Source organism: Apostichopus japonicus, chromosome 11 (genome assembly GCF_037975245.1).
Source record: "Apostichopus japonicus isolate 1M-3 chromosome 11, ASM3797524v1, whole genome shotgun sequence".
NCBI classification, from domain to species: domain Eukaryota; kingdom Metazoa; phylum Echinodermata; class Holothuroidea; order Aspidochirotida; family Stichopodidae; genus Apostichopus; species Apostichopus japonicus.
This window is the reverse complement of record NC_092571.1, coordinates 4,838,017-4,851,995: the sequence shown is the minus strand read 5'-3', so window position 1 is coordinate 4,851,995 and position 13,979 is coordinate 4,838,017. Positions and strand designations below refer to the sequence as shown.

The 13,979-nt window shown below is 32.6% G+C and overlaps 1 protein-coding gene across 9 annotated transcripts in view; it reads right to left on the bottom strand.

The window, feature by feature from the left end:
• Nucleotides 1-616: 616 nt before the first annotated feature.
• The window catches only part of LOC139975631 (uncharacterized), a 101,737-nt gene continuing 88,374 nt past the window's right edge, over nt 617-13,979 (bottom strand). For 6 of the 9 annotated variants that reach the window (XM_071983691.1, XM_071983696.1, XM_071983693.1 and 3 more), the window contains 3 exons: nt 8,710-8,778; nt 6,990-7,109; nt 617-3,978 (listed from right to left, as the gene is read on the bottom strand). In XM_071983691.1, the coding sequence (XP_071839792.1) occupies nt 3,961-3,978; nt 6,990-7,109; nt 8,710-8,778 (207 nt within the window). In that variant the 3' untranslated portion in view covers nt 617-3,960. The remainder of the gene's footprint in view (nt 3,979-6,989; nt 7,110-8,709; nt 8,779-13,979) is intronic. The other 3 variants (XM_071983692.1, XM_071983694.1, XM_071983697.1) reach the window with 3 other exon arrangements.

The following is a 13,979-nucleotide window of genomic DNA, read 5'->3' as shown; positions in this document are numbered from 1 at the left end:
GGAAACATACCATGTACATTCATTGCGATGATAATACTGTAAATTCCTCACCCGATGTTGAGGTGTCTAATGCAAGTTTCTCTAGAAGTAAAAGTACGCATATGCGCCAAGTCTTATAGTACAGAATCCAACCTTAACATCTTGCTCAATGCGCTTTACAAGTGCCAAGTTAAAATGAAAATTAATGACACTTTAGTAGAAGAAAATTGTTAAACTGTTCCGAGAGAGTCGAATGGTCTTAACTGAACCGGAAGCGAGTTCCACAAGTGAGGGCTGTAAGTTGGAAGCTGCAGTCACCAAAGGGCTTCATCATAAGAATATTAGTACACATTCGACCAATTTGTATGAATATTCTTTCCCCCTATCATAGGCAACCATAGACAGACAATTAATGGGTCACCAAGATACCTGTACTTACTATAAGGACCGAAACCCTAGGTACAAAGGAATTCTCTCTTACTCCCAAAGCAAATGGTTCATCTAGTAGATCGGATCATTGGGAAAGGGGATGGAGAGGGGGTGTGGGAAGAAGTTCCTCAACATTCTCAATACGGTAATTGGGGGGGGGGGGGGATAAATTCAATGATGATACTCTCAAAACACATCTCACAACAAATAATATGCTACCAAATAGTTTTATTTCATTTAAATGTACCCATTAAACATTTACTTTACCATGATCATAAAATATAAAAAATTGAAATATTTGTATTAAAGAGATACTGAAATATTCACTTTTTAATAATATCATTAATTTACTTGACAGTAAATTTATTCAATGTGCATAAATCAGAGAACTTTATTAGAAAAATAACTAACATCTGCAGGTTTCCCCATTACCGGTGTTCCCATCTTCTAATTTCTTTCATAACTTGTTATTGAGTTTAACTTTGGTGTTGTTTCTGAAGTAATTAAAATTGATTATTCAAATCATTATCAGGCAATCAATACTCTCTATGTTTAGAAGAAACAAATACCACCAGTTAATTGAGTCACTCAGATAAAAGGGAACACTATAAACAACTAACCATCTGCACTTGAATCAACTATTAAAGACAAACTTTGGTATAAAAGATCTGAATTTAACCCCAATCTCCATGACATCATCTACACTTGAATCAACTATTAACGATATACAAAGGTATAAAGGATCTGCATTTAACCCCAATCTCCATGACACCATCTACACTTGAATAAACTATTAATGATAAACAAAGGTATAAAGGATCTGCATTTAACCCCAATCTCCATGACATCATCTACACTTGAATCCTCTATTAATGATAAACAAAGGTATAAAGGATCTGCATTTAACCCCAATCTCCATGACACCATCTACACTTGAATAAACTATTAATGATAAACAAAGGTATAAAGGATCTGCATTTAACCCCAATCTCCATGACATCATCTACACTTGAATCCTCTATTAATGATAAACAAAGGTATAAAGGATCTGCATTTAACCCCAATCTCCATGACACCATCTACACTTGAATAAACTATTAATGATAAACAAAGGTATAAAGGATCTGCATTTAACCCCAATCTCCATGACATCATCTACACTTGAATCCTCTATTAATGATAAACAAAGGTATAAAGGATCTGAATTTAACCCCATTCTCCATGACATCATCTACACTTGAATCAACTATTAATGATAAACAAAGGTATAAAGGATCTGAATTTAACCCCATTAACCCCATTAACTCCATGACATCATATAAATAAACACTTTCTCCATATGACAATTTGATACTTCAAAAGTGAGATGAAATTTATCAAATGGACCAATGACTTCATCTTTGGAATAACAACAACCACTTTTACTTTCTCTTATATGTAACAACAGCTAGTTTTTCTGTCGTAATCACCAATTTTAATCAGTCACAAGATAAAAATAAGGCTTACATCAGCTGACTATATTGAGCTCTATATGCGACTCTATTCTTGTTACATGTCGAGGTTGTGAATTTTGGTGACCATTTATCATTCTATTTATAGCGAACAGGAAGAAAGGCTAAAATTAAGGAAGTGCTCCTATCATTCCTATGTTTGGTTTACTGTAACATACAGAAATATATGGTAAAATTACTCTACTCTCAATATGCTTAGTCACTGCATTAAGTCGTTACAAGCAAATAAGCACAGGGTTGTGATCAGTAGTAGCTACTATATAGATAGGAAGTATAATAATGATCACCCCAGTTCAAATTTCAATAAACATTGTTAATTGTCACTCTCTGTTGAACTTTATTTAAACATTGTTTAATTGTCACTCTCTGTTGAACATTATTTAAACATTGTTTAATTGTCACTCTCTGTTGAACATTATTTAAACATTGTTTAATTGTCACTCTCTGTTGAACATTATTTAAACATTGTTTAATTGTCACTCTCTGTTGAACTTAATTTAAACATTGTTTAATTGTCACTCTCTGTTGAACATTATTTAAACATTGTTTAATTGTCACTCTCTGTTGAACATTATTTAAACATTGTTTAATTGTCACTCTCTGTTGAACATTATTTAAACATTGCTTAATTGTCACTCTCTGTTGAACATTATTTCAACATTGTTTAATTGTCACTCTCTGTTGAACATTATTTAAACATTGCTTAATTGTCACTCTCTGTTGAACGTTATTTAAACATTGTTTAATTGTCACTCTCTGTTGAACTTTATTTAAACATTGTTTAATTGTCACTCTCTGTTGAACGTTATTTAAACATTGTTTAATTGTCACTCTCTGTTGAACTTTATTTAAACATTGTTTAATTGTCACTCTCTGTTGAACATTATTTAAACATTGCTTAATTGTCACTCTCTGTTGAACATTATTTAAACATGGTTTAATTGTCACTCTCTGTTGAACATTATTTAAACATGGTTTAATTGTCACTCTCTGTTGAACATTATTTAAACATTGTTGAATTGTCACTCTCTGTTGAACATTATTTAAACATTGTTTAATTGTCACTCTCTGTTGAACATTATTTAAACATTGTTTAATTGTCACTCTCTGTTGAACATTATTTAAACATTGTTTAATTGTCACTCTCTGTTGAACATTATTTAAACATTGTTTAATTGTCACTCTCTGTTGAACATTATTTAAACATTGTTTAATTGTCACTCTCTGTTGAACATTATTTAAACATTGCTTAATTGTCACTCTCTGTTGAACATTATTTATACATTGCTTAATTGTCACTCTCTGTTGAACATTATTTATACATTGTTTAATTGTCACTCTCTGTTGAACATTATTTAAACATTGTTTAATTGTCACTCTATGTTGAACATTATTTAAACATTGTTTAATTGTCACTCTATGTTGAACATTATTTAAACATTGTTTAATTGTCACTCTCTGTTGAACATTATTTAAACATTGTTTAATTGTCATTCTCTGTTGAACTTGATTTGCCACAGGCTTTTAATTGTCAACAGTCCACAATGTGTCAGAATGATTTAGGGGTAATTTGAAACTGTTAAACATTTATACTGTAATGTAATCTGGATATCTGACCAACTATCATTGGAAACCTAGACTGCCTGGATGAGCAAAGCTTATCTGGAGTTTAAAGAACTCAGAAGTTTAAACTACAGAATTCACGACATGTACCAGGTTTCTGTCATAAATAAATCATTAAATCTTATAAAATCCCATAGAGGGACATTTGCATATATATTTACACTTTGTTTATTAATGATGTTTTACACTACATAGATAATATTTTTAATTGGCTCTGTGGTATCTAACACTAATGGAATCATGCTGCTGGTGAAAGACCAGATGAAATTGCATAGTCATTCAATCATTGTAAAGACACCATCATCATCATCATCATCATTGTCATCATCATCATTGTCATCATCATCATCATCATCATCACTCCCTAGTTGCATCTGCTCATTGATATCCTGTCTGACACTTCCTGAATGTTCATGGGTCAATTGCCTTGAAATAACTGAAGAAAAACAAAATCAATGTGTCACCTGTGATGCAACCAACATGACACTGGTTGGAATTACTTCCAATTCTACACACTGCTTTAGATGTGAAAATTGCAAAATCAAATCATTTAAGTGAATTTCTAACATGGAAGTATGTCTAACATATTGATTTATAAAAAGAAGGCCAAGCAGTCACAGTTTAGTTGTGAACAAGCAAAATACTATCTTAACATGCCAAGGTCAAAGTTGATGCTCACTCAAACTATATGCAAAACATGCAGAAAGTCAATATAACCATGCTCAAAAGCAGACAAAATCTGCAGTATTAAAATCTTGACCCAGTTACCTGTCCTGTACCATACCTGTGAGCTATCCAGCCATTTATTGGTGGCAATCACTACCTGTTTCTTTGCTGTGTACACACTATGTATATACAGCACATATTTATTCCACATAACTAAGAGAGCAATTAGGAAGAGTTTCATAAGAAATTGTTTGTTAATACATATCACACAACCATGAACAAAAACTTGATACTGTTGTTTTGAATATTTGAGCAATAAAGGAGCAAAGGAAAGCAAACCAGCAAGTATTCTGGCTCAGTGATCCCGTGTTTCATATGAGAATATTTCAAATGATATTTTCCAAGTTTTCACCATTGCTGATTTGAGTGATCAGCAAGGTTTTTATATGCATATATTCATATATTGACTTTTAGTGACCTTTGAACTCAACGAAACACAACAAGCTTTCTGTACTCACTATGAGGTATCCACATACCACATGTGAATTAGTATTATGCATCATTGATCCACCATGTACTTTTTGAGTTACCAGTTTACAAGACATACCTACACCTTAAACTTGGGCAAGGTTTACCAGCTTTCACAAAACGTAAGATTGCTTTTATCAGAAATCCACAATAGCCCTCGCACTGTAAAATTGCATACACCATAACCTTAACAATAACTCAAAATATTTCATTGTATTTGGGGGAAACAATTTAAACACTCTGTAGTGACTTTTATTAGTCCTTTATCATGAACCTCCATTACCATTAACTTTCTAACTAGCTGTAAACAAATAATAACAAAACTTTTGAACATACTTTTCACAAAACTGTTTGTATACTCAACAGATCACAAGCAGAAGACAAAGAGATTTAAAGGATTAATGAAGGCAGAGATCAAAGACAATTTGTATTATTCAGTAACCTCAAAATTCTCTTAAAGGATTGGTTCAGTTGTCAAACATGTTTATGTAATATGAAAGAGGACAATAAAAGAAGCACAATGGTGAAAGAACTGTTCAAATATCTTTTTCGGTTAAAGAGATATTCAAGTGTAAAGTTTTATCAGATTGTGTAGAAACTGCTGAAATCTGACTAGCTGTGATGTCACATCCTCACATTCATAAAAAGTCTTTGTTTTTTTCTCTAAATATTTTGTGAGATTTCATGACTTTCAACCAAAAGATATGTCAGGAGATCTCATATTTGTCAAAGGAAGTATTTGAGATTAAACATCTGAAGAATTTTTGATTATATTATTTTCAAATGTGTTAAAAAATGTAAATAATTTTTAAAGAAATATATTCACAAATGTTAAGGAAGTGAGGATGTGACGTCACACCCTCACAGTAAGTCTTTCTACACCAGTCGTTTTCAAAGAAATTTTGATATCTTCAAAGTGTCATATCTCCTTAACAGAGCATGCTATCATGGTAGTTTCTTCACTGTTCTTTTTGTGCTCTTTCATACCAAATAGACATGTCAAACACCTGAACCAATCCTTTAATAATCGATTTTTAAGTTAACCTCTTCCTGTTGACTGAATAGGCTCGCTTTGACAATTGGCTCTTAAGGCCTCACCACAATACACAATAAGCTGGCATTGGTTACGTAATATGCTTGAAATGCCATATTGATGACGTCAGAGAGAAACAACTCAATCGAGCAGTAGCGCCTCTCCGTACAAACGCTGTCCTAATGCACAGTCAGTAAACAACAATTTCATTAGAATTTCTCACCAAAAACGAAAGAAATCAAAGAAGGCTCAATGGCAGGGCTGCAGCCTTACGATTTTGTTCTGATATTAACAGCAGAGGATTTACAGGCAGTTAAAACGTAAGAGTAAACAGGGAAGAAGAGGATCTTGTGGCAGCTGCGATAATGCCTACGCAGGTGGAGTATGTTCGTTGCCACAAAGTGGATAGTTTTGCAAATGCTCTTTCATCCCCAGAAGGCTGTTTAACAGTCAAAACAGAGTTTGAAACCAATTGCCATAATAAAGCAGTACTAAGAGCCACCTTAGTAATAAGGAACGACATCTGTGGCCACGCAGGGAACATTCCATTTTGATTGGATATGAAGTAAGCCTAAGTCTGGCAAGGCATGATGTATGCTTTACGTTAGTCAGCCTACATTGTTACTGTTACTTAAGCGTACACTAGGCCTAGCTTTAGTGTGCTTGTTTAGCGTAGCCTAGGTCTTCTTTTAATGAAAATTTTAAGAAAAGAGAACTCTTGACTTTTCCTAACTATGATCTTCAGGTACCTTGTAAATATTTTAAACTGCATTGGGCTTATAGGAAACTGCAAGGCTTTCTAAAGTTGTAGCCCTAGCAACAACAGCTGAACTTTTTCCACGGGGAGTCTACCACACGGAAAATGACTTTGTTACGAGAGTTGTTCCTCTGACGTCATCAATATGGAATTTCAAGCATATTACCTAATCAATAGCGTCTTACTGTGTATTGTGGTAAGGCCTTAGGAGCCAATGTTCAAAGTGAGCGCATTCAGTCAAACAGAAAGCAGTTAACTTAAAAATCAAATATTAGAGAGTTTTGAGGTTACTGAATAATATTAATTGTATTTGATCCCTGCCTTTCCTATGAATCTGCATAACATTAGATACTTCTGGATAAAGTGTTTATATTGAAAGATGCATATTAACTCATCCATGTATACATGAGTATTGTATAGCTAACACCTGATAGATGTTTACTAGTAATGCTATAGAACTTACAGATTTCATGTTCTGAACGGATCCAGATGAAATTCTGCCTTGGTCGCCAATTGTGCCATTTTCAATCGAAGACATGCGATTGTAAGCAGAAGCTCTATTGGCCACCGAAACTCGTTTATTCTAGAATTGCAAAATTGTAAGCATTTGAGGAAAACGTAAAGCAAATGCTTGTTGATGAGAAACGATTATCTGAAAGATGACATTGCAAAGCTGACAACCTAAGAATTTATTGATAAAGCACATTGATGAATATTAAGTTGGTAAACAACCCATATCCTTAAAATCAGTATTTGTAGAGAAAAATAGAAGGGTTTGTAAATCCCAATCCTTCCTGGGTATCTATCAGGTTGTACTCAAGCATGAAGTCAACTCAATTGCAATGAATATATAAATCTGTGGCAGGTGTACTAACTCAATACAATAATATATCCTGGTTTTAACTTGCATCCTTGTTTTGTTTTTTGGAGGGGAAGAGGAGGGGAGGGGGGGGGCATTGTTGTGTACTTCAACACTTCTCTCAGTTTCATAAACTGAATGACTTAAACATTGAATGTACTCGACAGTATGAAAATTATTTAACAAACGGCCTAGCCGCTAATTTCCTCTGAGATGATGAAACATGCAAATGAGGTTATATGAAGGAGCCACTTGCAATCGATTAAGTATGTAGAAAGTAAAATAACAACTGAAAACTGCATTTAATTATAAGCGACTGGGTTAAAGGCAACTAGCTAATTTGACTAACTACTTTAAAAGCATGCCAACTATTTATACCCAATTCACAATGTGCAATGAACTATGTAAAAGTCTTGCCTCTGTAGACTGAGGTAAGGACTTCTTTGTAGACCACCAGAGCATACGGATATATATATTTTGTTAAAGTAACGCACGGACTGTGTCGTCTTTATTATATTATTTCGTTTACTTTATAGTTTTCCAAGTGTGACTGCCAGTGGCAGGTCCCCGATATTAACTTTAATTTAACTCCGGCCAGCGTCTACAAGTATATGCATTGCTAGCAGAAATCGCACAGTGGATGCTGTTTAGTTTAAAATTGTAAAGGATCCTTGGCCCTAGTATCCTACATACAGGGAAATAAATGGGTCGAGCAAGCTACTTCTTTACATACATTTTGCAGCAGACAACACTTGTTTACACAAGGTATGTTTACCACCCACTGTAACATAATAACTTGAAAGAAGAAGAGCTCTTAAATACTTGCATCAAAACATAACTTAGCCAGCTGGAGATCTCATATTAGTTGCTTGGCCTACTACTATTGCAACTAGTACTTTTATCAATCCTGCGTACCGCTTAACACTGCAATGTGCTGTCTTAAGATTGAAATTAAGCTACTTATTGCTATTAGTTGCCTATATCAATGTCAACATGCATTATTTGGAAGCATTTCCATATTTTTCTAACACTGTCCTAAATCCCCTTGCTCCCTCCTGAGATGTTAGTGTTGAAAACTTATGACTGGTTTGCTAGGTCTGTGAGTACATAGAATTGATTTTAACTATTTGATACATCATATACCTGGGCATCCTTTTAAATTCTGAGCTAACAATTGGGAAGTTTTCAGCCTTTCAATTTCTGTTACGTTTTGCTTGGCCTTTCCCAGTATAATGAAGACATAGCAATGGGCTGACACATGATGTGCTCCTAAGGTATCAATATGTTTGGTTTTACTCTTGATAAAGTATCAATCCCAAATTACCAGAGAGCGAGGCAGACTTTTGGAAACATCTGTTGAATTGCTCCTTTCAAGTTGTTCTGGATCATCCTTCTGAGTAGAAGTGTTAATAAAAAAGAATTGTGACTTCCTAAAGAATAAGATAACCAAACCTTTGAATGAGCCAAATAACACATCATTAAACAAGTTGGTAAGTGAGTCATCATCATAAATCATGGACATAGATTTTCTCATTATTGAAATTTCAGGCCAAATTAATGTTATGAATGACTCATAAATCCATTCATAGCCATCCGAACGTCAAAGGATTGTAGGATTCATCATTCCTTTCACAAGTCATATAAAATGATCAGTAAAATGAAAACCCAAACATGAATGTAAAGTTATTAAGTTTAATGATTAGTACATGAAAGTGACAGTGTCAACTACCTTTGGAACAGAATCAACTTCAAGTTTAGACTGATATAATCTGAGGATACTTTGCACTTACTTACCAGAAAGTCTTTGTGATTCTGTTATGAAATCTTTCTTTCAGTTGCCTGCTTGATTGAGCAATTGAGGTAAACTTTGTCCATGAATATGTCAGAACCCCAGAAATTTCTGGTGCTCTTGTCTAATGCAAATACCAAAATGTTCATTACTAAGGATTCAACAATATATCATTCTTTCATTCATCCTGGGATATTTGGACAAGCTACTGCCAAGATCACTTTCCCTAATCATATTATTTTCTATAGTTTAATGAATGAAACAGGTATATAAAATGCATGAGGCACCAAAACAGACAGTCTATATATTCTCAATTCTCAAGAAACTGGACGTTTTGTTAAACATCTAAAGATTTACAAACACAGCTAGAGAGTGACAAGTAAGTTTTATAAAAATTGCTTCTGTTACATCCTGTATGATTTGTTGTTGGTATTGCTTATGTTACATCCTGTATGATTTGTTGTTAGTATTGCTTATATTACATCCTGTATGATTTGTTGTTACTATTGCTTCTGTTACATCCTGTATGATTTGTTGTTAGTATTGCTTCTGTTACATCCTGTATGATTTGTTGTTAGTATTGCTTATATTACATCCTGTATGATTTGTTGTTACTATTGCTTCTGTTACATCCTGTATGATTTGTTGTTAGTATTGCTTCTGTTACATCCTGTATGATTTGTTGTTAGTATTGCTTATATTACATCCTGTATGATTTGTTGTTACTATTGCTTATGTTACATCCTGTATGATTTGTTGTTACTATTGCTTCTGTTACATCCTGTATGATTTGTTGTTAGTATTGCTTATATTACATCCTGTATGATTTGTTGTTACTATTGCTTCTGTTACATCCTGTATGATTTGTTGTTAGTATTGCTTCTGTTACATCCTGTATGATTTGTTGTTAGTATTGCTTATGTTACATCCTGTATGATTTGTTGTTGGTATTGCTTATATTACATCCTGTATGATTTGTTGTTACTATTGCTTCTGTTACATCCTGTATGATTTGTTGTTAGTATTGCTTCTGTTACATCCTGTATGATTTGTTGTTAGTATTGCTTCTGTTACATCCTGTATGATTTGTTGTTAGTATTGCTTATGTTACATCCTGTATGATTTGTTGTTAGTATTGCTTCTGTTACATCCTGTATGATTTGTTGTTACTATTGCTTCTGTTACATCCTGTATGATTTGTTGTTAGTATTGCTTCTGTTACATCCTGTATGATTTGTTGTTAGTATTGCTTATGTTACATCCTGTATGATTTGTTGTTACTATTGCTTCTGTTACATCCTGTTTGATTTGTTGTTACTATTGCTTCTGTAACATCCTGTATTATTTGTTGTTAGTATTGCTTATGTTACATCCTGTATGATTTGTTGTTAGTATTGCTTATATGTTACATCCTGTATGATTTGTTGTTAGTATTGCTTTTATAACATCCTGTTTGATTTGTTGTTAGTATTGCTTATGTTACATCCTGTATGATTTGTTGTTACTATTGCTTATGTTCATCCTGTATGATTTGTTGTTAGTATTGCTATTGTTACATCATCTATGATTTGTTGTTAGTATTGCTTATGTTACATCCTGTTTGATTTGTTGTTAGTATTGCTTATGTTACATCCTGTATGATTTGTTGTTAGTATTGCTTATATGTTACATCCTGTATGATTTGTTGTTAGTATTGCTTTTATAACATCCTGTTTGATTTGTTGTTAGTATTGCTTATGTTACATCCTGTATGATTTGTTGTTACTATTGCTTATGTTCATCCTGTATGATTTGTTGTTAGTATTGCTATTGTTACATCATCTATGATTTGTTGTTAGTATTGCTTATGTTACATCCTGTTTGATTTGTTGTTAGTATTGCTTATGTTACATCCTGTTTGATTTGTTGTGAGTATTGCTTATGTTACATCCTGTATGATTTGTTGTTAGTATTGCTTATGTTACATCCTGTATGATTTGTTGTGAGTATTGCTTATGTTACATCCTGTATGATTTGTTGTTAGTATTGCTTATGTTACATCCTGTATGATTTGTTGTTAGTATTGCTTATGTAATTACATCCTGTATGATTTGTTGTTAGTATTGCTTATGTTACATCCTGTATGATTTGTTGTTACTATTGCTTCTGTTACATCCTGTATGATTTGTTGTTAGTATTGCTTTTATAACATCCTGTTTGATTTGTTGTTAGTATTGCTTATGTTACATCCTGTATGATTTGTTGTTACTATTGCTTATGTTCATCCTGTATGATTTGTTGTTAGTATTGCTATTGTTACATCATCTATGATTTGTTGTTAGTATTGCTTATGTTACATCCTGTTTGATTTGTTGTTAGTATTGCTTATGTTACATCCTGTATGATTTGTTGTTAGTATTGCTTATATGTTACATCCTGTATGATTTGTTGTTAGTATTGCTTTTATAACATCCTGTTTGATTTGTTGTTAGTATTGCTTATGTTACATCCTGTATGATTTGTTGTTACTATTGCTTATGTTCATCCTGTATGATTTGTTGTTAGTATTGCTATTGTTACATCATCTATGATTTGTTGTTAGTATTGCTTATGTTACATCCTGTTTGATTTGTTGTTAGTATTGCTTATGTTACATCCTGTTTGATTTGTTGTGAGTATTGCTTATGTTACATCCTGTATGATTTGTTGTTAGTATTGCTTATGTTACATCCTGTATGATTTGTTGTGAGTATTGCTTATGTTACATCCTGTATGATTTGTTGTTAGTATTGCTTATGTTACATCCTGTATGATTTGTTGTTAGTATTGCTTATGTAATTACATCCTGTATGATTTGTTGTTAGTATTGCTTATGTTACATCCTGTATGATTTGTTGTTACTATTGCTTCTGTTACATCCTGTATGATTTGTTGTGAGTATTGCTTATGTTACATCCTGTATGATTTGTTGTTATTATTGCTTCTGTAACATCCTGTATGATTTGTTGTTGGTATTGCTTACTGTATGTTACATCCTGTTTGATTTGTTGTTAGTATTGCTTATGTTACATCCTGTATGATTTGTTGTTGGTATTGCTTATGTTACATCCTGTATGATTTGTTGTTAGTATTGCTTATGTAATTACATCCTGTATGATTTGTTGTTAGTATTGCTTATGTTACATCATGTATGATTTGTTGTTAGTATTGCTTATGTTACATCCTGTTTGATTTGTTGTGAGTATTGCTTACAGTATGTTACATCCTGTATGATTTGTTGTTATTATTGCTTCTGTAACATCCTGTATGATTTGTTGTTGGTATTGCTTATGTTACATCCTGTTTGATTTGTTGTTAGTATTGCTTATGTTACATCCTGTATGATTTGTTGTTAGTATTGCTTATGTTACATCCTGTTTGATTTGTTGTTAGTATTGCTTATGTTACATCCTGTATGATTTGTTGTTAGTATTGTTTATGTTAAATCCTGTATGATTTGTTGTTAGTATTGCTTATGTTACATCCTGTATGATTTGTTGTTAGTATTGTTTATGTTAAATCCTGTATGATTTGTTGTTAGTATTGCTTATGTTACATCCTGTATGATTTGTTGTTAGTATTTCTTATAGTAAATCTTGTATGATTTGTTGTTAGTATTGCTTATATTACATCCTGTATGATTTGTTGTTAGTATTGCTTATGTTACATCCTTTATGATTTGTTGTTAGAATTGCTTATGTTACATCCTGTATGATTTGTTGTTAGTATTGCTGATGTTACATCCTGTTTGATTTGTTGTTAGTATTGCTTATGTTACATATCCTGTAAGATTTGTTGTTAGTATTGCTTATGTTACATCCTGTATGATTTGTTGTTAGTATTGCTTATGTTACATCCTGTATGATTTGTTGTTAGTATTGCTTATGTTAAATCCTGTATGATTTGTTGTTAGTATTGCTTATGTTACATCCTTTATGATTTGTTGTTAGTATTGCTTATGTTAAATCCTGTATGTTTTGTTGTTAGTATTGCCTATGTTACATCCTGTATGATTTGTTGTTAGTATTAATTATGCTACATCCTGTATGATTTGTTGTTAGTATTGCTTATGTTACATCCTGTATGATTTGTTGTTAGTATTGCTTATGTTACATCCTGTATGATTTGTTGTTAGTATTGCTTATGTAACATCCTGTATGATTTGTTGTTGGTATTGCTTATGTTACATCCTGTATGATTTGTTGTTAGTATTGCTTATGTTACATCCTGTTTGATTTGTTGTTAGTATTGCTTATGTTACATCCTGTTTGATTTGTTGTAAGAATTGCTTTTGTTACATCCTGTATGATTTGTTGTTAGTATTGCTTATGTAACATCCTGTATGATTTGTTGTTAGTATTGCTTATGTTACATCCTGTATGATTTGTTGTTATTATTGCTTCTGTTACATCCTGTATGATTTGTTGTTGGTATTGCTTATGTTACATCCTGTATGATTTGTTGTTAGTATTGCTTCTGTTACATCCTGTATGATTTGTTGTTGGTATTGCTTATGTTACATCCTGTATGATTTGTTGTTGGTATTGCTTATGTTACATCCTGTTTGATTTGTTGTTAGTATTGCTTATGTTACATCCTGTATGTTTTGTTGTTAGTATTGCTTTTGTTAGTGCTATAACATTAGCTCACATTAGCTCACTATTTCAGTCCATAAACACTACTTGCAATCTTGTTGATGGAGAAGACAAGTAAGTTGTAATGGAGAAATTACAATGCAATGGAATCATTCAATGTCATTCCACCAATGCATCAAAATAGCTATCAAT